We start from the raw sequence: 26,379 nt of genomic DNA, 5'->3' as shown, positions 1-26,379 counted from the left end.
GGGTGCAGCAGCATCTATGGAGCGAAGGAAAAAGGCAACATTTCGGGCCAAAACCCCTCACTTGGTAGCCAAGCCTCCCTCGAACGCACCTGGTTGTGACATCACTTGTTGCCAAGCCGCCCTAGAACGCACCTGGTTGTGACATCATTCGTTGCCAAGCGCCTATCAGGAACGCACCTGGCCATGTGACATCACTTGTTGCCAAGCCGCCCTAGAACGCACCTGGTTGTGACATCACTTGTTACCAAGCGCCTATCAGGAACGCACCTGGCCATGTGACGTCACTTGTTGCCAAGCGTCTATTAGGACCGCACCTGGCAATGACGTAACTCGGGAAGAACTGCGAACCAAAGATACTCGGGAGAACCATCCTGGACGAGGTCACGTGAGCGCCGGGTTCCCGACCTGGTCAACCCGGCCAACCACCGACGAGGCCGGCCGGTGACGTCAGTGGCCGGCAACCGGCGGGCTCGAGAGACGACCGTTGCTTCGGCGGCGGCCGACGGGGCGGGGGCGGCCTTAGCGCCTCCTTTTGCACCATTAAACGATAACAATCCACTTGACATCGACGAGAGAGGGAGAGGGCAAGGCGCGCACCGTCGGGCCGAGTTCCCGGTGCCTGGGTGGTTGGAGGAATGTGCGGGGGGTGTTGACGTGTGGCGGGCAATTGACTGCCACCCCCCCCCTCCCCGCCTCACCTCACATGGCGGAAGGTGACATGATGTGGGAGGGAAGCGAGCGGCAGGGAACTCGCTGCCCGGCTTCCTAACTCCCTCACCGCCATGTCCTGCCGCCGCCACCGCCGCCTCCTCCACCTACTACTACTGCTGCTGCTCGTCCCCGGCGCCCGCCAGCCCTTCGCCGGCACCCGGGCCGTGCGCGCCCCCGACGCCAGCCCACTCTACACCAACACCTGGGCCGTGCGCGTCCCCGGCGGCGCCGAGCACGCGCGCAGCATCGCCCGCAGGCACGGCTTCATCAACTTCGGACGGGTAATGGTCCCCTTCAGCCCAGTAGGCTGTGCCCCGAAGTCGGGCTACTCCTAACAACGAATAGTATCCTTCAGTTTTAATGTTAATGCTTGCATTCAGATTTAAGTGTTGAGCAGACATTTCCCCCAGGGTAGAGGATTCTAAAACTAGAGGGCATACGCTTAAGGTGAGAAGGGGAGACTTAAGAGAGACCTGAGGGTCATCTCTTGTACTCGGAGGGTAGTCCTTATCTGGTCTTTGATGAGACTATACGGTGTAGAGTGTACAATCTGAACTCCTTTCTACAGTGGAGTGCAGCATAAATTTGCAGGATTTTTGGTTTGGCAGGTCTGTTATGTGAGGAGAGATTTAATAAAATAGAAATGAGAAAGCTGTGGAAGTGAATACAATTAGGATTTTCAAGTGATATTTGGATAGTAGATATATATAGATAGGAAGGGTTTAGAGGACGATGGTCCAAATGCAGGCAATTAGTATTAGCCCAGTCTGCCAACTCAGTCGACATGGACAACGTGTGCTGAAGGGCCAGTTTCCATACTCCGCAGCTCTACGACTTGATTTCCAAAGTTTTATGGTGATGCGATTCTCAAGAAAAAATCGTTTTTCAAAATATCTCCAATGTGCTTTAAATAAAAAAATGTTCAAAACGTGAGTGATTATTGTAGGAAATGAGCCATTTACATGCAGCAAGCTCCTGCCGACAGGTTGATAATCTGAAGATGGACACAAACTGCTGGAGTAACCAAGAGGGTCAGGCAGGGTCTCTGGAGAAAAAGGATAGGTGGTGTTTTGGGTAGGGGCCCTTCTTCAGATGAAATCTGAATTACTCCAGACTTACTGAGTTACTTGTGTTTATCTTTGGTATAAACCAGCATCTGCAGTTCTTTTTCTACTAGGTTGATAATTCAGGGACACATGTTGATCAGGACTCCAAAAATAATCCGCCCGGCTCGGGAATGATGCCGACCATCTGACACCATGCCCCATCATCTACAAAAATATAGATGAGCATACTGACCCTGTGGTGTCTCATTTGAAAGACAGTCTGTGGGCTCCCTGTCAGTCCACTCCAACTATCTTGCAGTGTGGTTATTTAAAAGCTGGATAGTGTCCAATGTGATTATTGCAGGAAGTGAACCATTTGCATGCAGCAGGACTGATGAGAAATGTCTTCACTCGTGAGGTGGTGAATCTTTGGAATTCTCTGTTCTGGAGGTCTTTGGGGATTCAGTCATTGTTGCAGATCTCTGGATCATAGGAATTAAGGGACGAGAAAAGGCAGGAAAATCTGTTGAACAGAAGCTCAAAAGAGTTCTGGTTGAATGGTGCAGTAGGCATGGGCTATTCCTGTTTTTTTTTTTGCATTATCTAGGCTGATAGCTCAGCAGTTATTTGGGAGTGTTAGATTAATCATGTGCTGTTCTAAATATTTAGATGTGCACTGAGAGAGTTTAAGGATGTATCCAGTGCACATTTCTTCACTATAAGCATCAGAAAGTATTAATGGCTTGAAATTGCTGTTTGTGGATTCTTATTCTATGCAAATAAGGTGTTGAACTTGGGATGTGAAATATAAGGTGAAAGCATATAGTAAATGGCAGAGCCCTTAGGAGCATTGATTTACAGAGGGATCGTGATGTTCAAATCCATAGCTCCTGAAAATGGCATCACAAGTAGATAGAATGGTCCCTCTACTTACTGCACTGTTTTATGTTCAAATTTACACTATCTTTTTGCAGGTCATCATGATAGTCACTAATAATGCCACCAGGGGAGAAAGTTATTTATCCAGATAGTGATAAGAATGAAGAACTTCCAACCATAAGGTCCAGTTGAGACAAGTAGTATAGTGCCATTAAGGCAGGCTGGACAAGAACAAAGGGGAAGGGAACATGGATTAGAAACATGCAAAGTAACTTCATTGTATTATATCATTGATTTATAACAATTTTAGAGTGTTCAACAGGTGAGGTACAAGAATGATTTCTGTGGATGAGGAGTTTAGAACTAGATGCCACAGTCTCCAAATAAGTGATTTATTTTGGATGAAATTCCAGTGTTAAGTGGCCTACGTGCTGTTTTAGCAAATTTTGTAATTATTCATGCATCCAAGCATTGTGCCTAGTGAAACTAGGATTTATGATTATTTGATTTACTCTGATATCAAAATATACACGTTATCATTGGCAACCTTTTGTCCTTCATATGGATATGTGGCAATATTACATTTAAAAAATAAAAATCACTACATCAAAATTATGTAGCTTTGTTTCCCTAGTGACCAGGATAATTTTGCAGGAATTTGAGGAATTCTATAACATTCACCGTGTTCAGTGATGGGAAGATAACATTTGATCAGGTAGTAAATGTCAGAAGTACCCATTTCAAAATTGTTCTATTTTTCTCCGTATTCTAAAAAGATTTTTGAAGATGAAGATTATTACTATTTTAAGCACAAAGCTGTGTGGAAGCGGTCTATCAATCCACACCAAATGCGACATAGGCGGCTGGAAATGGAGCCCAAGGTAAAATGGCTGAGATGTATGTGTGTGTGTAGATATGTAAAATGCCCTTAATTTTAGGCTTGCCACATTACAGAAAATTAATTGAATTGCAACAATTTGTTTTAGCTTTCTTTAAGTATATCAAATGTTTATACTGGTGCTTCTGAATTCAGGACTTAGTGCGGTAACACATGTAAATGTCCAGCTTGCATTCATATGATGTCCAGTCTCTATGTTTCATAGCTTATTAAAGTATAAATTGGCACCAATCAAAACTAGATGCTTTTGAGGGATAATTAGAAATTCTGATTTTGAGTTTTAATATTAATCACAGAAGTTTGGCGAGATTCCAATGCTTGAGGCCTAAAGTCTGATAACATTGGCCGGTGGGGGGATGATCATGAGGCTAGACATGAAAGAGCATAATCTTAGCAATGCTGTACATTGACAAGGTATCAGAAAAGCAGAGGGAAAAGTTGTTAATCTTGTTCTGAGGATGACATTTTTATTTTGCATCAGAGTGGCTTAAATGTGGCAAACATTCGCATTCACTTTTAAATAATGAAAGGGAGTTTTGCATGAGCTTAAGTTTGAGATAATAAGACCATTTAGGGAAGTAATTGCGAGAGTCCTGGCTGAGATGTATGAATCATTGTTGTTAGATGCAGGTGAGGTGCTGGATGACTGAACGGTGGCTAATGTTATGCCTCTATTTAAGAAGGTCTGCAAGGAAAATCCTGGGAACTATAGACCAGTGAACCTAACATTTGCGGTAGGTGAGTTAGTGGAAAATATTCTGTGGGATAAGATGTAAATGCATTTGGATAGATGTGTTGAATAGTGAAAGTAAGCATGGTTTTGTACATGGGAGTTCGTATCATACGAGTTTTTTGAAGAAGTAATCAAAAAGGTTGATGTGGGCAAGACTATAGACGTTGTCTATGTGGACTTAGCAGAGTCTTTGATATGCGGTTCCGCATGGTAGGCTGCTCTGGAAGGTTAGATTGCATTGGGATCTAGGGAAAGCTAGCAAACGGGATGCAGAATTAGCTTCATGGAAGGAAGCAAAGATAGTGATGGAAGGGCGTTTCACGGACTTGAGGCCTGCGATGAATAGTGTGCCTCAAAGATTGGTGCGGGGCCCATTGTTGTGTATATATCAACAATTTGGGTGAGAATATATAAGACATAATTAGTAAGTTTGCAGATGATACTAAAGTGGGTGGTATATATAGTGAAAATGGTTATCAAAAATTACAACAGGCTCTTGATCAGCTAGGCAGGTTGGCTGAGAGATAAGTAATGGAGTTTAATACTGATAAGTGCGAGAGTGCAAATACATACTTCTCTGAAAGTGGTGTCACAGCTAGATTGGGTGGTAAAGAAGGCTTCCCTCGCTTCCCTCTCTCCCCCTCTCTCCCTCCTCTCTCCCCTCCCCCCCTCTCCCCCTCCCCCCCCTCTCCCCCCCCTCCCCCCCTCCCCCTCTTCTCCCCCCCCCCCTCCCTCCCCCTCCCCCCCTCTCCCTCCCCCCCTCTCCCCCCCTCTCCCTCTCTCTTTCCCTCTCTCTCTCTCTCCCTCCCTCCCCCTCTCTCTCTCTCTCCCCCTCCCCCCCCCCTCCCCCCTCCCCCCCCCGCCCCTCCCTCCCCCCCCTCTCCCCCCTCTCCCCCTTCCCCCCCCCCCCCCCTCCCCCCCCCCCCCCCCCCCTCCCCCCCCCCCTCCCCCCCCTCTCCCCCCCCCCTCCCCTCCTCCCTCCCCCCTCCCCCCCCCCCTCCCCCCCTCCCCCCCCCCCCCCCCCCCCCCCCTCACACACCACCCCCCCCTCGACACGCCCCCAAATCCCCCCCCCCCCTCCCCCGTCCCCCCCCCCCCACCCCTCCCTCCCTCCCTCCCCCCCCCTCCCCCCCCCCCCCCCCTCCTCCCCCCCCCCCCCCCCCCCCCCCCCCCCCCTCCCCCTCCCCCCCCCCCCCCCCCCCCCCCCCCCCCCTCCCCCCCCCCCCCCCTCCCCCCCCCCCCCCCCCCCCCCCCCTCCCCCCCCCCTCCCCCCCCCCCTCCCCCCCCCCCTCCCCCCCCCCCCCCCCCCCCCCCCCCCCCCCCCCCCCCCCCCCCCCGTCCCCCCCCCCCTCCCCCCCCCCCTCCCCCCTTCCCCCCCCCTCCCCCTCCCCCTCCCCCACCCCCCCTCCCCGGCACCCCCCGCACACCGGCCCCCGCCTCCTCGGCCCCCCCCTGCCCCCCCCCCCCCCCCCCCCCCCCCCCCTCCCCCTCCCCCCCCCTCCCCCCCCCCCCTCCCCCCCCTCCCCCTCCCCCTCTCCTCCCTCCGCGTGCCCCCCCCCCTCGTCCCCCTTCCCCCCCCCCCCCCCTCGTCCCCCCCCCCCCCCCCTCCCCCCCCCCCCCCCCCCCCCCTCCCCCCCCCCCCGTCTCCCCGCCCCCAGCCCTCTTCCCCCCCCCCGTCCCCCCTCCCTCCGTCCCCCCCCCCCTCTCGTCCCCCGTCCCCCCCTCTCCGTCCCTCCCCCCCCCCCTCTCTTCTCCCCCCCCCCCTCGTCCCCCCCCCCCCCCCCCCCCCTCTCCCCCCCCCTCTCGGTCCCCCTCCCTCTCGTCCCCCCCCCTCTCGTCCCCCCCCCCCCCTCCCCCCCCCCCTCCTCGTCCCCCCCCCCTCCCTCGCCCCCCCCCCCCCCCTCGTCCCCCCCCCCCCCCCTCGTCCCCCCGTCCCCCCCCCCCCCCCCCCCGTTTGTCCCCCCCCCACAGTTTCCTTTCCTTCCCGCTCTCCTTCACCTCCGGGTCCCTCCCCCCCCCCCCTCCCCCCCCCCCTCCCCCCCCCCCCCCCCCCGCCCCCCCCCTCCCCCCCACGGCCCCCCCCTCCCCCCCCCCTCTCCCCCCCCCCTCGTCCCCCCCCCCTCGTCCCCCCCCCCTCTCGTCCCCCCCCCTCTCGTCCCCCCCCCCCTCTCGTCCCCCCCCCCCCCCCCCCTCCCCCCCTCCCCCCCCCCTCTCGTCCCCCCCCCCTCGTCCCCCCCCCCTCTCGTCCCCCCCCCGTCCCCCCCCCTCTCGTCCCCCCCCCCTCTCGTCCCCCCCCCCCCTCTCGTCCCCCCCCCCCCTCCCTCTCTCGCTCCAGCGAGCGACACGCCCGCCCCGGCACAACCCGTCCCGAGTTTTGAAATTTTACCCGCGGACCATGCATTTTTCCGAGTTTTGAAATTTTAGTTGATTACAAAATTTCTCACCACTGAGCATGAGAAATTTCTGATGAGCGTGAGGGCGTGAGTCTCGCGCTCAAAGTGTGAGAGTTGGCAGCCCTGCTTTAGCAGCAGTGGATGGAGGTGGCTCCAATGGCATGGTGGGCAGTTCTATTTTAACCTAGGTTAGTGGCTGCACTTGATTTGTAAGGAAAAAGACACAAAAAAAAGATTTTGATATTTGCAATGTTTAATCGGAGGAAACCTTGGCTCAACCAGGTCCTCATGTTCAACACAAGTGGTGTCTGGAGGATAAAGGGTGGCTGGGAATAAAGTATTATGAAACCTTTGTGATGTTTGGTTTGCTTCTTAAATGAAATACAATTTAAAAAAAAAAAAAATGTTTTGTAAATGTGCACTTCGATAAAACTTGCATAATTTATTCCCTTGCACTGGAACCATGGTCTAGATTTTTTTCTATTTGTTGTGTTTTGTATATTTTGCAATTTTCTACCGTCTATCAAAATTTGTGTGAACTTATATATAGTTTTTTTTTTAATGTTGTCTGACTCTCTGTGCCTGTGAAGTTGCTGCAAGAAAGATATTAATTGTACCGCCTTGTCGTACTTGTGTCTAATGACAATAGACATGTTTTTGTGTTAGACAATGTAAATATGAATTCTGGCCATCACCCATTAAATGTAAACACAAAAAACTGGAGTAACGCAGCGGGTCAGAGAGCATCTCTGGCGAGCTGCCTGACCCGCTGAATTACTCTGTTTTTCTGTCTATCTTCGGTGCAAACCAACATCTGCAGTTTCTTCCCACTCATTAAATGTACTTTAAAAAAAAAAATTGAAAAGCAACCTATTAATTAAGCATAAATTGTTATGGCTCTGCTTTTCAACTGTTTCGGGTATCTCGGCCTCTGACAGGAAAACATTTCCTAAATGTACGTTTAGGTGACGTGGCTGCAACAGCAAGTTGTGAAAAGACGCCAGAAACGCTCATTTTTCATTCCATCAGATCCGTTATATCATAAGCAGTGGTACTTGGTAAGTTTAGGTACTCTTGGAAAAAGGTAATTCACAGTTTTAAATGTTCTGTTTTTTTTGGCCCAGTCACTGGTGCATTGAGATTAGTCGTACTTAGATAAAATTATTTATTTTTAATTTTTGAAATTTCCTGATATAAGTGATTATAATTCAGGCACCAATAATTATAATAAATTTTGAGTTGCAAGTGCATTAATGGAGCCAAACAAAGTTGTCACTGGGATGTTGAACATTGGGGCTGGAGAAGGTTGCACAAATTCATCTTTGGTGCCTGGGTGAATGACATGTCTACGATGCTAGACATGGCAGTGGTTCGCAGAATTGAGCTCTTTTGTTTTCCTGTGATTTTCCTTCTGTAGTGTTGGGTCACCAGCTCCAAATGTGTATTTTCCCCCAATTTTTACACATTTTTTGCAACCTTAAGTTGCACCGTAAATTTTCATCAATAAACATAGGCAATGTCCTCTCCAGCTCAGATTCTTGGATAGTGAGACTAATATATATAGTTCTTTCTATTTTAGCTTTGCATCTGACAGCAAGGATGCGAGGCTGGAAGATGCATGACTAAGAGTGAGAAATAGTTTCAAAAATTCAAATACATTATTGCAATACTTATGAAGGTAATTGTGGCATGGGGATGCTTTTTCAATTTGCAACAGCTATCATCGGAATGGTTTCTAAGTAGCAAATATATGCAGCAGCAGTTTATGATACAATTTTGGCTAAATTAAATTTGGCATTGAAAAGATTTTAAGGAACGATTCCAATCAATTTGACAGTAATTTAGTCTCTTCGTGTTTTATTTTTACTCCTAAGGAAAGACTGAAATACCTAATATGTAGAAAATAATTTTAGGTACTAAGCACAGACACTGATACACATTGAACCTAAGTTCTGCAATTCTATTCACTATTGTCAATAAAAACCTATTTCAAGAGTTCAACCTGCACATTATCACTTGATACGAAGGCTAATTTCTATGTGTCATTTAATCTCTGCCAGTATATCCATTCTGGTGTCTAATTTTCTTTACGATCTTGGAAACTGAGAAACGAATCAAAAGACTGGGATAGACTGCTGGCCCAATTACAGTCCAAATGTATGTGTATAAAACTTGATGGGCTGGATGTCTAAGCTACAGTAACATATCTACAATGTCATTCAATGTAACGGAAGCAAAAAAATTTGTTTTGGATGTACTTGAATTCTTGTTAGCATACACTTAAGTACGAGTGTCTGGATTTGGTGCACTCTGAGTTCCACATGATTGATAAGAGATGAACAGAACAGAAATGCTGAACATTTCTCATTCTTCAGACCCTTTTTTCCGTTCCACCCCGCCATCAACCCCCTTGTCTTTTTTTCCCCCTACAACAATGACACTAAGTATTAAAATACCATTGGACTCTTTCCCTGTGTTGTAACTGCAAACTTGGTTCACAGTACCTGTATAACTTTTTGTTTGTTACCTTCAAGCAGATAATTGAGTGAGGTGAACTCCATAGTTTAAAACTAACATACTCAAGCTGTAAGAACATTTTGTCCAGATGGGAAGTGCTACTATTTGGCAGAGTACTCAGTTGATCGATGTGCTAGGAAAATCAAATGAGGAGCCATTTCTTTCACTACAAAACAATTTGTATGAGCTATGTGCTTGTTTACATTGTTGATGCATAATGTAACTCTACCAACGTAATTGCAACATTATTAGGCAGGAACTGGGGAAGACACATGAGAGCAGTTGTTATTGTGTAAGTCCACATATGATGTTTGAGTCGTTTAAAAGCCAGTTGATCAAAGTTCAAAAACCGACATGTTCCAGTAAGGAGGAGGGACAAAGATGGCGAAGTAAGGGAAATCTGGATGACCAGAGAGATTGCAAATTTGGTCAAGAAAAAGGAAGCACATGCAAGGTTTAAGAGGATGGAATCTGCCAAGGGCCTGAAAGGAGTAAAGAACTCGTGGGTGATCTTAAGGGGCCATGGCATTGCTTTGGCTAATCAGAGTAAATAAAAGTTCAACAGAATAGGGTTAACTTCCATTTGGAAGAGAATGTGGTCCATCCATAATAGAAGATTCAACTCTGCAGAGCATAGCTTTAAGTTGAGATGTGCAGGGCAAGTTTTATTTTTAATGCCAAAACTTTTGAATAGGCACATGGATTATGTGCAAGCATACAGTATATTGATTTTTTTTACCCCAACCTTTTGTGTGCAGCGAAATGGATAGTTTTACAATGTTTGGTCTCCCCTAGAACATTTGTTTTATGAAATAAAGTGCAAATAAGGAATAAGTAAATTCAATAAGATTGCATTGGACAGCTCTTCCTGATTTTAAGAAAAGGCAGTATAGAATGGCTATAATCCTCTGTGACTACATTCTCATTCAACGACTGTTGGAAAATATATAATCTGGTTTGTGGTCCTGCAGTCTACTGAATATTTTAGATTTTGCCAAAAATGTCTACATAATGGCCCTGCTTGAAATGAAAGCACCATTTTTTATTTGGATGGTAATAATTCTTGAACCATATTGATGTTGGTTTTAAACACATGTGACACTGAACTGATGAATAGTTCAACATTACCTTATACATATACAACAGTGAATTGATTGGTCTTCGATTTGTATTATTTGTAGATTTTGCAAAATTGTTAATAATTGTGTTCTGTCTTATTTAGAACAATGAAATACCTAATGACCTGAATGTTCTGTCGGCCTGGAAGCGTGGTTATACAGGCAAGGGGATTGTCATCACGATATTGGATGATGGAATAGAGAAGAACCACCCAGATTTGGCTGCAAATTATGTAAGATCAATTGAGAAACCTTCTGGATATTCACCTGTGGTTAATTGAACCTCAGTTAAATAGCAGAGTAAAAGCAGTGATCAAAATTTTCACTGTGTGTGACATAATCGTTTGCTGGTGGTATGTTTACTTTGTTTGTGGTTCATATCGAGCTTATTTATGATGGCTATGAAGGCAACATGGTTTTCCCATTTAGCATTTAGCATTAGTAATAGCAAAATTGTTATCTTCTGTTCAATCAAATCTTTATTTGATTGCAGGATCCTGATGCAAGCTTTGACATAAACGATAATGACCCAGATCCTCAACCAAGATACAACTATAATGATGAAAATCGGTGAGATTCTTTGCTTTGATTGCTTTTTAAACTGAAGAAGCAATAAATGCACGTTATCCAGTAGATGCTCAGTTAGGTATATTTGTAATGATGGTTGCTTGGTTGTTCAAATTTAATAAATGCAAAGAGATTCAGTTATATCTCAATTTAGAGTCAAAGTAATGCAACATGGAAACAGCTGAAGGTTGGGACTCATCTATACTAATTCTATCACCCAGTGCTTGGCCTGGAGCCTATGTGTAAACAATTTCAAGTGCTTGTATCGATACCTCTTAAATACTTCTAATGACTCCGCTTCCATCACTCTTTCTACCTGGTAGAAGAAGGTGAGGGAAAAGGATGGGGCAAGAGCTGGCAAGTGATGGGTGGATCCAGATAGTGGGGTTGAGTGAGATCTGGGTGGGGTGGGGGAGAACGGGGGAGATGATGACCAAAGCTGGAGGTGTTAATGGAGAAGCCAAAAGGGTGCACTTGATGAAGTCTGTTAAGAAAGGATGATGGGAGAGAAATGTAGAACCAACAGAAGGGTGGTGATGAAAGACATTTGTTGCTGAGTCGGTAGAGGACAGACAGGTCAGTATGGAAAGAGGAACTGAGGTATCTCCATCCTATGTCACCATTTCTAGTATTGCGATATGATCCTAGTAGCTGTGTTGGCCTTGGCAATATTTATAATCTATACCTGTCACTTTTGACATATCTTTAAGTTGACATCCAACGAGGAAACGTAAGTGGCAGTTAATTTTTACTGCTTATGGTAGAAGATAGCTAACAGTGTTTATTTTAGTGTTGTATTGAGAAACATTGACTGCTTTGGGCATGCTCACTTGAGCACTGCCTTGATTTGTAATTTTGCAGTTTATTGTCATAAACGACTTTGCAGGCAACAGCCAGCAGATGGCATTAGTAGACAAATAAGTTTTGTCGCAATTGTACAAAAATGTCCAATGTCCTTTTGGTGTGTAAACATATTCAAAAGTTTTATTGATTTCATATAAGTAGGACCAAATTATTCATAATGGATACACACGTACAATTCTTAAGTGGGGCTTAGTAATACGGGAGGGTTCCTAATGCTGTAACAATTAACAACAGTGAAAGCCAATTCACTGGATGTGTTCATGAGAGAGTTAGATTTAGCTCTTGGGGCAAAGGGAATCAAGGGATAAGGGGAGAAAGCCGGAACGGAGTACTGATTTTGGATGATCAGCCATGATCATATTGGCTTGAAGGGCCGAATGGCCTACTCCTACACCTATTATCTGTTTCTATGTTATCAATTTGGGGGGTAAATACTATTATAATCTGCCTACTTCAGATAGCATTCTTCATTCAAACCAGATGCAATTTCAAAACGTGAGGCTTTTTAAAGAGGTGGTAAGCATTTCTACCAAATGTTAACTCAAGGAATATCCTTTTTGCTGTCATGAGTAAATGAATAACCTCTCAACTCCACAGCAGTGATTCTCAAGTTATTTGGCGGGTCACTTTTTTTTAGTTATTAACTCCACCCCACTCACACCTTCCACTTAATGTTTTGACCAGCATGTCACACGAGCCACAGCAGTCAGGCTACAGATGGAGGATGATTGCAAATTTATATTCATGAGGTTGGTGGTATAATTTCAAGTCCTAACATGTAATTATCCTATGCTGTTTACAGACACGGGACACGATGTGCTGGGGAAGTGGCTGCAGTGGCAAATAACATCTGTGGAGTTGGAGTAGCATTCAATGCCAAAATTGGTGGTAAAATTTCATTTTTTGTTACAATATGGCAACTTAAACTGGCTTTGGTGTTCATGCTGAAAAACTGGTTATATGATAACATAATGATAAAGTTGATGGATTATTATTCCACAGTCAAGAATTTGAATCCTATTTTTTGACGGAGGGGGATTTTAAATTCTGGTGATTAAACAAATCTGGCTTTGGTCTTGTGAATGACAGTCATGATTTTTTTTTAAGACCTGCCTGATCTGTGATTGGAAGTCTCCCATACTTGCCCACTCTAGTACAAAAAAAGACCGAAAGTGCTGGAGTAACTTGGTGTTCAGGCAGTCTTCTCTGGAGAAGACAGATAGGCAATGTTTCAGGCTGGGACCTGAAATGTCACCATCCATGTTCTCCAGAGAGCTGCCTGACCTGCTGAGTTACTCCAGCACTTTGTCTTTATTTGTAAGTCAGCATTTGCAGTTCTTTGCACTCGAGTACATATGTGACTTGGTTCTTTGTTTGGTGACATTTGGGTAATTACCAACAACATCTTCATCCAACATATAAATAGGGAGAAGATTGGACTTTATTACCTTCCATCACAGTGAGGAATGTGGGGAGCTGCTGCGGTGAATGTTTATGTTAATTTTTATTTTATTTGGCTGTGTGTCTTGTTGCTTTTCACTTAGTATGGCTGCATGGTAACTCAAATTTCACTGTACCTTAATTGGTACATGTGACAATAAACTGACCTTGAAACCTTGACCTTGAAAAAGGGAAAAGATTTGTCAAGGGGTAATCAAATTTATAAAAAGCACCTTTTGTGCTTGGTTGCATTTTATGAATTTTTACTTACTGAAATATTTTGATTATGTCCCTTCTTATTGCCAACCACCTTGATCCATCCCCCATCTTTTTATTGGTATCATGCAGATGCTGTGTACTTAGTATATTTCTTGAACTTTGTCTTTTTGTTTTATTCTCGTATTACAATTACAACGATAGCTATCTTAACACTTAGATTGCTCTTGTTATTTAGGAATGACAGAACAGCTTTTACACGGTGTAGATTCCTGTATTTTATGATCACTTTACCATATCTTTCTCCAAACCTCATTATCTTTGTTTTGTGTCTGCAGGAGTAAGGATGCTTGATGGAGAGATTACAGATGTAGTGGAGGCTCGCTCTCTGAGCCTTAACCCTCAACATATTCACATCTATAGTGCTAGCTGGGGCCCAGAGGACAATGGGCAGACTGTGGAAGGTCCAGCAATGTTAGCAAGTCGGGCATTCCTTAAGGGCATTACAAATGTAAGTTAAATAGATTTTCTAAAATTGATTATTTTATTATCATTCGTGTTGGATACATCGTGAAAATGTGTTAATCAATGAATGACAAATAATGTGCATGTACTGCAGCAGTTTAGTCACGGTGACTAACTCGGATGATTCAGCATTTGAAACGGTGCAAATTGATCTAATTATTGAAGGAACATGGTATGATTGCCCACATGCTGCAATAATCCACACTCCCATTTATCATGGAGTGAAATGGAACTCTGTACACAACAGTTGCACAAGATAAAAGTTAATTTTGCCACCTATCCTTTTGTGTATCTCTTGGCTAGGTATTTTTTTTTTTCAAATGCACAGACCCTTTCTCTTTTTTTAATACTAAAGCATAGTCCTATGATTGAAGAGGAAAATTTAATTTGGCAATTAGTTTCTAAACTGCACTGTAAAGGTGCCTTGGAAAATGGCCTTCTAACAATTACCTTAATGATTTAGTCATCTAGCTATGCAAGTTTCCTTATTTAATTTTTGTCAATGTTTGCAATCTGTATCAATAAGGTTATGTTTGAGCTTGCACAAATGATTTGAACATATACAAATTGAAACTGATTAGCTGGCGATTTGTACTTGTATATTTATTTAATCTTAGGGACGAGGTGGTCTTGGTTCCATCTTTGTCTGGGCATCTGGAAATGGAGGTTTCCAGTATGATAACTGTAATTGTGATGGCTATACAAACAGTATCTACACACTGTCCGTGGGCAGCACAACTGAACAAGGGAACATACCTTGGTACAGCGAAGCCTGTTCTTCAACACTAACTACCACTTACAGCAGCGGGACCAGAATGGAAAAGCAGATCGTAAGAAAGATAAAATCATTTTCCTCCAATGCTTTTTTGTTGTTTAGGGGCATAGGTGGTCACAGTGGCTGGAAATTAGCTTAACATCATGAGCACTTTGAATATGTACTAGTATTCCACGCCAGCAGCCAGCTGTCTTGGAATATTAGACTGTAACTGGCAAATGGATTTGAGGGTTGAGGAAGGCAGTTTGTGTTTTGGGATGGACGGTGGCTACTGAAAGGTGTGAACGATGGTGGTTCAGTAGGTTGAAGATGCACCAAAAAAAGTTCAGCTCTTTGACTTGTTTTTGTAGTTCTATACTTTTCCTTTCCCATAGATTAAAATGATCTACTTTACACTTAGTTCAAGAGCATGGTGATGTGTGAAGACTTTTATTCTTTACATCTGGCATTTTTTGCAGAATGTAGCCATTTTGTTTTCATCTTGGGTCTGAAGTTGAGATTACCGTGCTTCTGTGCATTCTTTATTAAGAATGGAGCTAATTTACTTAGTTTAGTTTATTGTCACGTATACCATGAAAAGCTTTTTGTGTTGCATGCTATCCTTTTAGCAGAAAGACTCTATATGATAACAATCAATCTGCCCACCATGTACAAATACAGGATAAAGGGAGTAACGTGTAGTGGAAGATAAATTCCAGAAAAGTCAGGTTAAACATAGTCGAGGGTCTTCAATGTGGTAGATGGTAGCTCAGGACCATTCTCTGGTTGGTGATAGGATGGTTCAGTTGTCTGATAACAGTTGGGAAGAAACTGTCCTTGAATCTGGAGGTGTCTGTTTTCATACTTCCATACCTGTTGCCCGATGGGAGAGGGGAGAAGAGGAAATGGCCAGGGTGCGACTCATCTTTGATTATGTTGGTGGCCTTCCTGAGGCAGTGCGAGATGTAAATGGAGTCAACGGAAGGGAGGTTGGTTTGTGCTGGGTTGCGTGGGTTCGTCTGTGTTGGTCTGGGTTGCGTCTGTGATGGTCTGGGTTGCGTCTGTGATGGTCTGGGCTGCGTCCACAATTTTCTTTAATTTCTCGCCATCTTGGTTGGAGCTGTTCCTAAAACATGCTGTGATTCATCCCAATAAAATACTTTCTACATATTTGGATAAGTGTAAGTTATTTGATTATGCTTTCCTCCCTCTCCATCCCTACCCTTTCTATTGATTAACTCAAAGTGAAAAATCTTCCTTTCAAAGGTAGACAAAAGTGTTGGAGAAATTCAGCGAGTGCTGAGTTTCTCCAGCACTTTTATCTACCTTTGATTTTCCAGCATCTGCAGTTCCTTCTTAAACAAATCTTTCTTTCAAGACAGGTGTACATAGATTAATCATAGAATACAATGCACTTTACTCTAATATGCTTGTTGTTTACCTGCGGAAATACAATGTAAAAATGATACAATAGCATTTATAATTAAAAGCAGAATATTGCAGATATTGGTAATAAACATCAGATGTATCCATCTCTCTGTTAGCTCTCCCCGATCTGAATATCCACAACATTTTCTATTTGTCAACATTTTATAGCCAGGTACCTGGTAGATTGGATGTAGAGACCTCAGTTAGGTGAAGTGTAAACGGCAAGAAGATTTTTGAACTAATTAGCCTATTTTGGCCAAATTGTACCAGCCCAGTTGTCCTGCAGGCCATACTGACATGGTCTTTCAGCAAGGACGACCGATGTGCAAATTGACGAGCTGGACCTCAATTATCTTCTGCTACTTCACCAGTATAAAAGACCCATGTTCAGATTTTTTAAATCAATGATTTTGTTAAAAACACTAACTATTAAGAAAAAATTAAATTGCACAACCATTCAATGGAAAAAAAAAAAAAAGTACCGCATTGGAATCCATTGATATCCAACCTCTGAGTTGACCTCCAAATTTTGTGCTGAAACCTCAACAATGGTTTTCTCTGAACATGTCAGAAAAAGGCAAGTATGTTTAGATTTGTTGTTTGTCTAGATTTGTTGTTTATAATCTCGTGTCCCCACTTCCACTCTTTAAAAAAATATCTCTTCCCCCCCCCACCCCAAATTTCTCTGGCCCCAGGTTACAACAGATCTGCGGTTACGATGCACTGAAAAGCACACTGGGACGTCAGCATCTGCACCACTTGCTGCTGGGATCATAGCTCTTGCTATGGAAGCAAAGTAATGTATTTTACTCTATAAATAAATTTGCATATTTATGGGGCTGACTATCTTGTTTAAATAAATATAAGCACTTAATTGAACAAGAGATAGTACTTGATTCATTAGAATTATTATTTAATACATACGCAGCATTAGCAACTCATTGAGATGAGGCTTCTAAAAAAAAATTAGAACTTTTTTAAAAGCATCGTGTGTGTGAGTGGGGATTAATTCCTTATTTGGGCATTTCAGCCAGACAAATGGGTTGGTTGTCCATTAGCAGTGTCGTATCAGGGCTTTTAACTCCTGTGCCAAAACCATCCCACTACCTTGAACAGGAAAGATAATCCACAATCACTTTTTCATTACCAGCTATTCTATTTGTATTTCTTATTCTCTGTTTCCTCGCATTCAAGCTGTAAACAGCTTTTGTTACAATTAAAGTTCAACTGACTTTCAGATTTCTGAATCTGTACCTTTTGCTTTTGTAGAAGTTGTCACCAATCATTATCTGGCCTCATTTTATTCACTTCTGGTTTCTCGATTCCATTTACACTGGAATTTACATCCATTTTATCTTTCGGACCTCTCTGCTTTCTGAAATTGCTTATACATTCCTTCTCTAAATTGCGTCTCTTGTGATACTATTTTGTATGATTTTTCTTTTTTTGTTCTCTTATACAAGCATAGCTTTCTTGAAATCTTTGATTACAAGAATAGGATCCACCTGGTCTGTAAAGCTATGTATGATGTTGATATTTTATTTGACACTCATTTTAAATGAGCTGTATATCCTACAATTGATCTTTGAGGACAGAAATCATCTTTAATTCATGCCACAAATTATTTTTCATTTTCGGGCAGCATCTCTGGAGGTCATGGATAGGCAATGTTTTAAGTCGGGTCCCTTCTTCAAACCTGAAATGTCACTTATTCTTGTCCTCCAGAGATGCTGCCTGACCTCCTGAGTCACTCTAGCCATTTGTGTTACTTTTTGTAAACCAGTATTTTCAGTTTCTAGTCCCCATTATCATTTTTCATATCCTCTCCATTTCCAGTCACAATCTCCAGTTGACTTCATTACTTGAAACCAAGTTGAACTTCTAGGTATGATGTTTCAATGGTGTTGATAGCATGCTTCCATTTCCAGTGTCTGTCCTGGTCTCTCTACTGAAATTGTCCTGCAAGATTTTTTTGGCACTGCCCACCTTTATGATGCCTGTGCTGGCATTGCACAAACATTGATTATATTTCCATCGTTTATCCATTCAAATAAGACTAGGTCTTGCAGATCGTGTTGAATCTGGAGGTCCATCATCAAGATGAAGATTTTTTTTTAAAACTGCAGATGATAGAAATCTTAAATGGAAAAAGCTGGGCATTTCCAGCTTGGCAAGCCATGCAGAATCAGTGGAAAAATAAATCGTTAATGTTGCAAATCTGAGATAACTTTAGATTAGAAATTTAGATTATGTACTTGTATTGCTTGTCCAAGTCCTCAAATGAGCTAAATAAATGAAAATTTATACTAAAATATTAGAATTCAATAGCTTAAAGATTCTGTTTTTACTTGTAGTCCTGCACTGACTTGGCGTGATATGCAGCACCTTGTAGTGAGAGCATCTAAACCTCTTAATTTGAAAGCGGATGACTGGGCCAAAAATGGAGTGGGGCGTAAAGGTAAGAAAGAGTAGTTTAAGTTGTGTGTATCCTTGTTAAGTGTATGAAACAAACCGAAGAACATTAAAAAAAAAAAAAAAAAAAAAAATAGATAAAAAAAATTAATTAACATTAATGAATGTTCACATTTTATTTATCCAAATAACATTTTTGCAAAACATGCTCTGTTTTGTTTCATACTAACTGGGAAGCTTCCTACAATATTTTAAAACTAATTGCTTTGATGTTAAAATTGCTGGATTAAAGTGATTTTCATTTTTGAATTTACATATCCAAAAGCAATTAAGTTTCTTTTGAGTGTTGTGATCGAGCATACAATTTAGAACACCTAAATGTCTATCTGGTAAAATTCCAAGCATGGCAACCATCATAAAGACGTGTGTATTTTTGGTATTAGCTGGAGTTAGTAATGATAGAAATTGACATTGGTAGGGAGGTGGTTGTTTGGGCTGCTGTGCTATGGATATGATCTATTCAATGCAAAAACCCCATAAAGGATGTAATAAAAATGATCCTTCTAATTGGTAACTATTAGGATTGTCAGCGTATGTTTCCACATCTGTGGCTGCAGGTTATCTATGGAAGTAAATCTGCGTTATGTTTGGGCATGAAACAATATATCATCAGGATTAAGAGCAAGGTGGTTTGTGGTTGTTAAGAATGACCAAAATGTTCAATTTCAAGATAATTGGAGATTGGTTTGCCTTAGTTTTTGTGATTTAAATTACTGCAACTAATAGATATTTATCCAAGAAATTATGATCCTTGATTTTCTTTTCAATATGTAAATGTAATCTATTGAAAAAGATTATTCTAATACAATACATTGGACCTTTTGAGTATTGGAAAACATTTATGATTTTTTAAATCTGTGAATACAATCACATGACTTGATCTTGGACCATGAAACAATGCCTGATAATTTGAATTATGATTAATTGTTTTCAGTGAGCCACCATTATGGATATGGACTACTAGATGCTGGACGTCTGGTGGATTTAGCAACAAAATGGTTGACTGTTCATCCACAGAGGGAATGCTCCATAGAGATTATTAAATCCCCCCAGTAAGCATGCTAAATGAGATTGGAATTGTTGTTGTATAGTATAGAATTACAGATGGCTCTGAATGTCTTGCAACATTTTACTCCATTATTTAGTTCTTTATATTACTGCCCAGAATTTGGAAACTAAACTGCAATTTGGAAACTAAACTGCAATTTGGAAACTAAACTGCAATTTGGAAGAATAAAATGACAAATGACTAACAACATTTGTCCTATGCTAGGCATGCATTTACCTCACACAATGGGACAAACCATATAGCACATCAAATAAGTAGTAGAGGCAATTCTTGAGAGCGATTAAATCCAGAAGTTTAAATCTATACTGATAATAGACATGCAACAGAAATATTGGTGGCCATACAATATTGTTAAATTAGTATAAATAAAATTTGAATAATATTATGAAAGGGGGGGGGGAAACGTGTGTTCATATGGCACTTTTGTGCTTTATACCTTTTGAAGCATTCTACGCAATGGCACTCTTGAACTGCGATTCATATTGTGTAGATACTCCAATCATTCCAGGTCACCTTGCAAACAACAATTGAATGATCAGTTAAAAATTGCTTTATGGTGGTGGGGGGAAGAGAATAATTTTGTATACATCAAATGAAACTGCAGCTGGCTGGGAGTGTGTTTTAAAACTAACACCGTCTCGGAATCCATGGATCATGTGCAAGATATTAAATTGTTAGTAATATGTTTGAAAAAATGTTTGCTCCATTATTTGGATATTTATGTCTGAATTTTTTTGAACCATCTGAAGCTTTCATCTTGAACTCTGAGTAATATTTAATTATAAGAAATTGATTTAAACAGCAAAGAACACAGGCTTATTATTTTAGGTACAGGCTGGTACACTGCTGTAGTGGTATTTACTTGGCCTTATGAACCACTAAAGTAGCTTTAGCTTAGTGTCTTTAATAATGCTTCAGTCTTCTACTGTCTAATCTTTTTATTGCTGTCTGTAACACATTCTCAGCCATCTGTTATTTTATATAATGTATACACAACTCAAATCAATGAAAAAAAAATGTGTTCTATTTAGCAAATATTCTAATTAGTGTATTTTCTTCCACTAACCATAAGATTTTACCAGTTCCATTTGTATCTAATGAAAGTCGCTTTGGATCTGAGTACATAATCAGTACATCTGTGATTTCCAGGAATGGCAAGGTTCTCCTTATTCCAAAATATTTTTTTTGTGTTAAGAATTTGCCTCCATCGCTTAATGATGAATGGATAGTTAATGTAGTGCGAGTACGCATATATTCTGCATTTTTGTATTTTTCTTGTATGTAGCACACATACTACTTTATTATGGTTTTCCCATTTCTGATCTATAACTGATCATTGTTGATCAAAATAAACTTGCTATTATGCTGCTTCTGAACAATGTGACAAAACAGCAATATTCCAGAATATTCCTGAAAATAAGCATAACCAGCTTTCTCCTTTTGTTGGTCATTGGTTTGATTAATTCTTTACACCACCTGTTTTTTTTTTTTTCTTCAATAAAAAAAGTAATCCTCTTTCCTTTTACCACTCAGAGTGATTTCTGACAAGCTTGTTATCAAGAAGCACATCAATGCATGTTCTGGAACAAAAGATTATATTCGATCTCTTGAACACGTGGAAGCTCGAATGTCATTGAGTTACACTCGACGAGGTGATCTGAGGATTTATCTTATTAGTCCTAGTGGGACGTGTTCCAACCTTGTTGATGTAAGGTATGTAGGTCTAAGTAGTTATGATTTGAAAGTCCACATTTGACCAGAACAAACTACCTCGTCTCTCGTCACTAATTTTGCTGCTTGTGATTATTAACTAACCTTGGCCCTCTTCATCAAGTTTTCTTGAGGCGTAACTTATCCACAACACTGTTCGGAGTTATAGGTATTGTAAAATGACTTGCTGCACACACAAGCCTTTTACTGTAACTGTTTATTTAAGTAACTCTTTAACACTATGCTGTAGCTGTCCGTGGTCATCACTGGAGCTAGAGAGCGAGCTAGAGGTGGGGACACTACAATTATACTGGAGACAATGGGGAGTGGTTAGTAATACGGGAGGTCACTATGGTTAAAGGAACATGCACTGATCTACATCCTTCCTCTTGGAAACAAAAGCGTGGCAGGTACTATACAGAGTGACCACGGCTCATACGCTACGAACACCAACCGCACCGGCAACAGTACAACACTATGCGAGTTCCCCGTAGCGGACAGGCGGCCTGACCAGCCGGCCAGAGCGGGTGCGTAAACCGCCCTCCTCCTCATCGTCGGGAACAGAAGGGACAGCAGCCGGGGGATGGGCAGGAGAGGCGGGCGGAGGAGAATGCGGGGCTGCGGGTGGAGAAATAGGCTTGGCAGGCGAGGTAGGTTTTGCGGGCGATGCTGGCTTGACAGGCGAGGCAGGGGAACGGGCGGACAGTTGTGAAGGTAGGGTGCGTGGCATGCGAGGTGTTGCCGGGGCGCGAGGGGCAACGGGAGGTCGAGAAGAGATGGGGGGGTGAGAAGGATCCGCGGGAGGCGGAGCGGGCTCATTCACAAGGAGTAGGTGCTGGCGGGAGCGACGGTAGATAGCCCCCTCGTAGTCGACGAAGTAGGAGCGCGGAGAACCGGCGTCGCCGACTACGACGGCCAGGCGGTAGTGGCCAGTGGGGGACTGCATTCGGACAACCTGCCCCGGGAGCAGACGTGGAAGTAGCCGGGCGGATTTGTCGAAGGAGCGCTTCTGGGTGTCCTGTTTTTTGGCAATGCGCTCAGTGACAGTGGCAGGATTTTGTACTGAGGGCTTGAGGGACTGCTGGGAGACCGGCAGGGGAGGTCTGGTGGTGCGAGACATAAGGCGCTGGGCAGGGGAACCGAGCGCAGGGTCGCGGGAAATGTTGCGGAGGTTGAGCAGGGCAAGGTGGAAATCGGCACGGAACAGGCGGCAGTGTTCAAGCAGCTCCTTGGCGCTACGTACGGCCCGCTCAGCAAGTCCGTTGCTTTGAGGAAACTCGGGGCTGCTGGTAACGTGGTGAAAGTTCCAACGGGCAGCAAAGGTTTTAAACTCGTCGCTGGAGAATTGGCTGCCGTTGTCGGACCGGAGGGTCACCGGGGAGCCGAAGGTGGAGAAGTGGCGGCGAAGCTTCCCGATGACAGCGGCAGAGGTGATGGAGGTCAGCTGGTCGACCTCGAACCAGCTGGAATAGGAGTCCACCAGGACCAGGAAGTGCTTTCCGCGCCACTCAAAGAGGTCGGTGGCAACGGCCATCCATGGGAGCTCTGGAGCCGGCGGCTGCAGGAGAGGCTGGCGCTGCTGATGGGGGTGCAGGGTGTTGCAGGCAGCGCAGGCGGAGACCCTGTCACGGATGTCCTGAGCCATGCCTGGCCAGTAGAATTGGCTCTGGGCATGGGATAGAGTAGCTTCCACCCCAGGGTGGCCGCTGTGAGCAGTCTGGAAGTAATGATCCCGGAGTGCGGCAGGCACCACGACTTTGTGACCCTTTACCACCACGCCGGCGTGAAGCACCAGTTCATCGCGAACGAGGAAATAAGGTACAGCGCCAGCAGGCAGTTCGGAGCGACGGTCAGGCCAACCACGGCGGATAACGTCCGCAAGTTGTTGCAGGGCAGGATCATCAGCAGTGTGTTGCACCAGGGACTGCATCTGCTGTGAAGGAACAATGTTGACGTTTAGTACCAGAAGGTCGGAGGATTCGTACGGGTGGCGGACAACGGAAGGCAGCGGAGCACGAGAAAGGGTGTCAGCTACAAACATGTCTTTGCCCTTACGGTAGACGATCTGGAACGTGAAACGCTGGAGCTGCAGCATCATGCGCTGCAACCGGGAAGAAGCAACATGGATAGGTTTATTCAGGATTGTCACCAACGGCTGGTGGTCAGTCTCGATGGTGAAAGAGTTGCCGAGGATGTAGTCTTTAAACTTGGAGCAAGCGAAAACCACGGCAAGCAGTTCTTTTTCGATCTGGGCGTAGCGCTGCTCGGCAGGGGTCATGGTGCGAGAAGCGTAGGAGACGGGCAGCTGAAGGCCGTCGTAGAGCTGCAGACAAGCGGCACCGAGACCAAACTTGGAGGCATCGCAAGTGAGGATAATGGGTCGGTGCAGGTCGAAAAATTTCAAAGTCGGGGTAGCGGCAAGCTTCAACTTCAGAGTCACGTAAGCCGACTGGTGGTGCGGGAGCCAGACCCACGTGGAGTCCTTTTTGATTAGTTCCCGCAGGGGGGCACTCAGTTCACTGAGGTCGGGTATGAACTTACCCAGGTAATTGACCATGCCCAGGAAGCGCTGCAGGCCAGGGACGTCGGTAGGAGCGGGCATGTCTGTGACCGCTGACGTTTTCTGGGGGTCGGGCTTGAGACCCCCTGCCGTGAAGACATGGCCAACGTAAGTGACTTCTGGGACCCGGAATCGACATTTCTTCGGGTTGAGTTTGAGGTTTATCACCCGCGCCCTGTCCAGGACTTTGCGGAGGTTCAGGTCGTGCTCAGCAACGTCCCTCCCGTACACCAGAATGTCATCCACGATGATGGCGCACGGTAAGCCGGCAAACAGCTGCTCCATGGTGCGCTGGAAAACCTCGCTGGCAGAGTTGATTCCAAACGGCATGCGGAGGAAACGGAACCGGCCGAAGGGAGTGCTGAAGGTGGTGAGGAATGAGGAGCGTTCGTCCAGAGGGATTTGCCAGAAGGAGCTCTTGGCGTCTAGGACTGAAAAGACAGTTGCAGGGCCGACCTGTGCAGCAACGTCCTCTACCGTCCGCATGGGGTAGTGGGGGCGCTTGATGGCAAGGTTGAGGTCCTTGGGGTTGATGCAGATCCGGATCTCGCTTTTGTCCTTCTTGGCGGCGACGACCATGGTGGAGACCCACCTGGTGGGAGCGCTCACCTCCTTGAGGATGCCCATGGTCACCATGTCGCGCAGAGTAGACTCCACGCGGCCCTTCATGGCAAAGGAGACGCGGTGTGCCGGCCGAATCACCGGGTCGACGCTCGGGTCGACAACAATCTTATAGTCGCAGGGCAGCTTGCCCAGAACGTCATCAAAGCGGTCGGGGTACTCGGTCAGTGGGTCCATGGGAGCCTGCACTAGGTGAATGCTGTGGTGGAATGAGACTAGCCCCAGGTCCTGACACGCACGGGCGCCCAGCAGGGTGACGTTGTCAGAGTCCAGAAGGTGGAAAGTGAGGGGCCGAGAGGTCTCTAGAACTGTGCAGATAAGAGTTGCCTTTCCCACGGGAATCAGGACTCCCCCCCCCCGTAGGCATGGAGGCAGGTGTCGCCAGGAAGAACTTTCTCACCAGATCTGATCTGCTTGAAAAGGCTTATTGACATAACATTGGCGAAAGCGCCAGTATCGACCTTGGCTGAAAAGGAATGGCCGTTCACAGTAACATGCACAGAGGGATCCGTAATCAGAGCAGGTGTACCCAAGAGTGAAAAAATAGTTGGATCTTCATGTGAGGGGAGTGCATCAGAGTCTGGGAGCTCCTCCAGCTCGTACTGAGGAAGCAGAGCGCTATCAGGGAGTGCAATGTTGTTTAGTTCGGCGAGGTTTTTTAGACTCCTTCTCGGAGCAGGGACTGGCTTCCCACGGGAACGGCAGGCGGCAGAAAAGTGGCCGAGTTTGCCACAGGAAAGACAGGAGTGTGTGTGTGAATATGTGTGTGTGAATATGTGAATGTGTGGGGGGTCTAGCGCTCCCTACTTTTAGGTATTATAATTGGGCAGTAAATATTAAAAATATGATTCACCTGCTGGACAATTCTGCCCAGCAGGCGGACTGGATGGTAATGGAAAAAGGGGACTGCTCCCCGAGTAATATAGGAGCGACTATCCTCTCACCAATAAATTTGAATAATAAAAAATATAATAAAAATCAAATTATACATAACACAATTAGAACATGGAAACAAATAAAACAGAATTTAAAATTAAGAAACCTATCTCTTTTAATACCAATAGTCAATAATCCATCGTTTAAACCATCAATCATAGACAAATCATTTATACAATGGGAAAGAATGGGAATCAAAACGCTCGAAGATTTGTATGAATTGGGGAAATTACTATCATTTCAACAACTACAACTGAAATATAATTTGAAAAATAACCAATATTTTAAATATCTTCAAATTCGTGATTATCTGAAAAAACACACAAAAAGACTAGCATAATATGCCTTCCGACATTGGATGAAGCAATGAAGACAAAGGCGGAATCAGCTAATCTAATATCGTACCTATATAATATCATTTTAAACATAGAAATACCCACAACAGATGGAATTAGAAGAGATTGGGAACAAGAATTAGCTATAAAAATTTCAAAAGAGAGCTGGGATAATCATTTACTACAGGTGCATAAATGTTCGATCAACGTACGGCATACGTTCATCCAATTCAAAACATTACATAGATTATATTATTCAAAAACTAAATTAAATAAAATCTTCCCTAATGTTTCACCAATCTGTGATAAATGCCTGTGTCAAGAAGCTACCATAGCGCACTCTTTTGTTTTTTGTACAAAAATCCAAAAATTCTGGTATGAAATTTCAAAATTAATCAAAATAAAACTGGTACCAAAACCAGAATGGATTATTTTTGGAATATCGGAAGGTAACCCTGAACTAAACGTGTTTCAGAAGAATTTATTTAATTACGGGCTAATAATGGGAAAAAAGCTTATACTTAAATTCTGGAAAAATGCGCCCACACCAACAATAAAAATGTGGCTATCAAATATGTTTGAAACAT

General features: G+C 44.1%; 1 protein-coding gene across 5 annotated transcripts in view; it reads left to right on the top strand.

Moving 5' to 3' along the window:
* Nucleotides 1–354: 354 nt before the first annotated feature.
* The window catches only part of LOC129711344 (proprotein convertase subtilisin/kexin type 4-like), a 32,696-nt gene continuing 6,671 nt past the window's right edge, over nucleotides 355–26,379 (top strand). Inside the window, exons 1-12 of one of the 5 annotated variants that reach the window (XM_055658941.1) lie at nucleotides 355–992; nucleotides 3,413–3,517; nucleotides 7,626–7,718; nucleotides 10,400–10,528; nucleotides 10,789–10,865; nucleotides 12,529–12,614; nucleotides 13,721–13,893; nucleotides 14,525–14,737; nucleotides 16,785–16,885; nucleotides 18,444–18,547; nucleotides 19,496–19,613; nucleotides 21,164–21,343. In XM_055658941.1, the coding sequence (XP_055514916.1) occupies nucleotides 783–992; nucleotides 3,413–3,517; nucleotides 7,626–7,718; nucleotides 10,400–10,528; nucleotides 10,789–10,865; nucleotides 12,529–12,614; nucleotides 13,721–13,893; nucleotides 14,525–14,737; nucleotides 16,785–16,885; nucleotides 18,444–18,547; nucleotides 19,496–19,613; nucleotides 21,164–21,343 (1,589 nt within the window). In that variant the 5' untranslated portion in view covers nucleotides 355–782. The remainder of the gene's footprint in view (nucleotides 993–3,412; nucleotides 3,518–7,625; nucleotides 7,719–10,399; nucleotides 10,529–10,788; nucleotides 10,866–12,528; nucleotides 12,615–13,720; nucleotides 13,894–14,524; nucleotides 14,738–16,784; nucleotides 16,886–18,443; nucleotides 18,548–19,495; nucleotides 19,614–21,163; nucleotides 21,344–26,379) is intronic. The other 4 variants (XM_055658937.1, XM_055658940.1, XM_055658938.1 and 1 more) reach the window with 4 other exon arrangements.

This window comes from Leucoraja erinacea, chromosome 29, assembly GCF_028641065.1.
Source record: "Leucoraja erinacea ecotype New England chromosome 29, Leri_hhj_1, whole genome shotgun sequence".
Classification (NCBI taxonomy): Eukaryota; Metazoa; Chordata; class Chondrichthyes; order Rajiformes; family Rajidae; genus Leucoraja; species Leucoraja erinaceus.
This window is presented reverse-complemented; position numbering and strand designations above follow the sequence as displayed.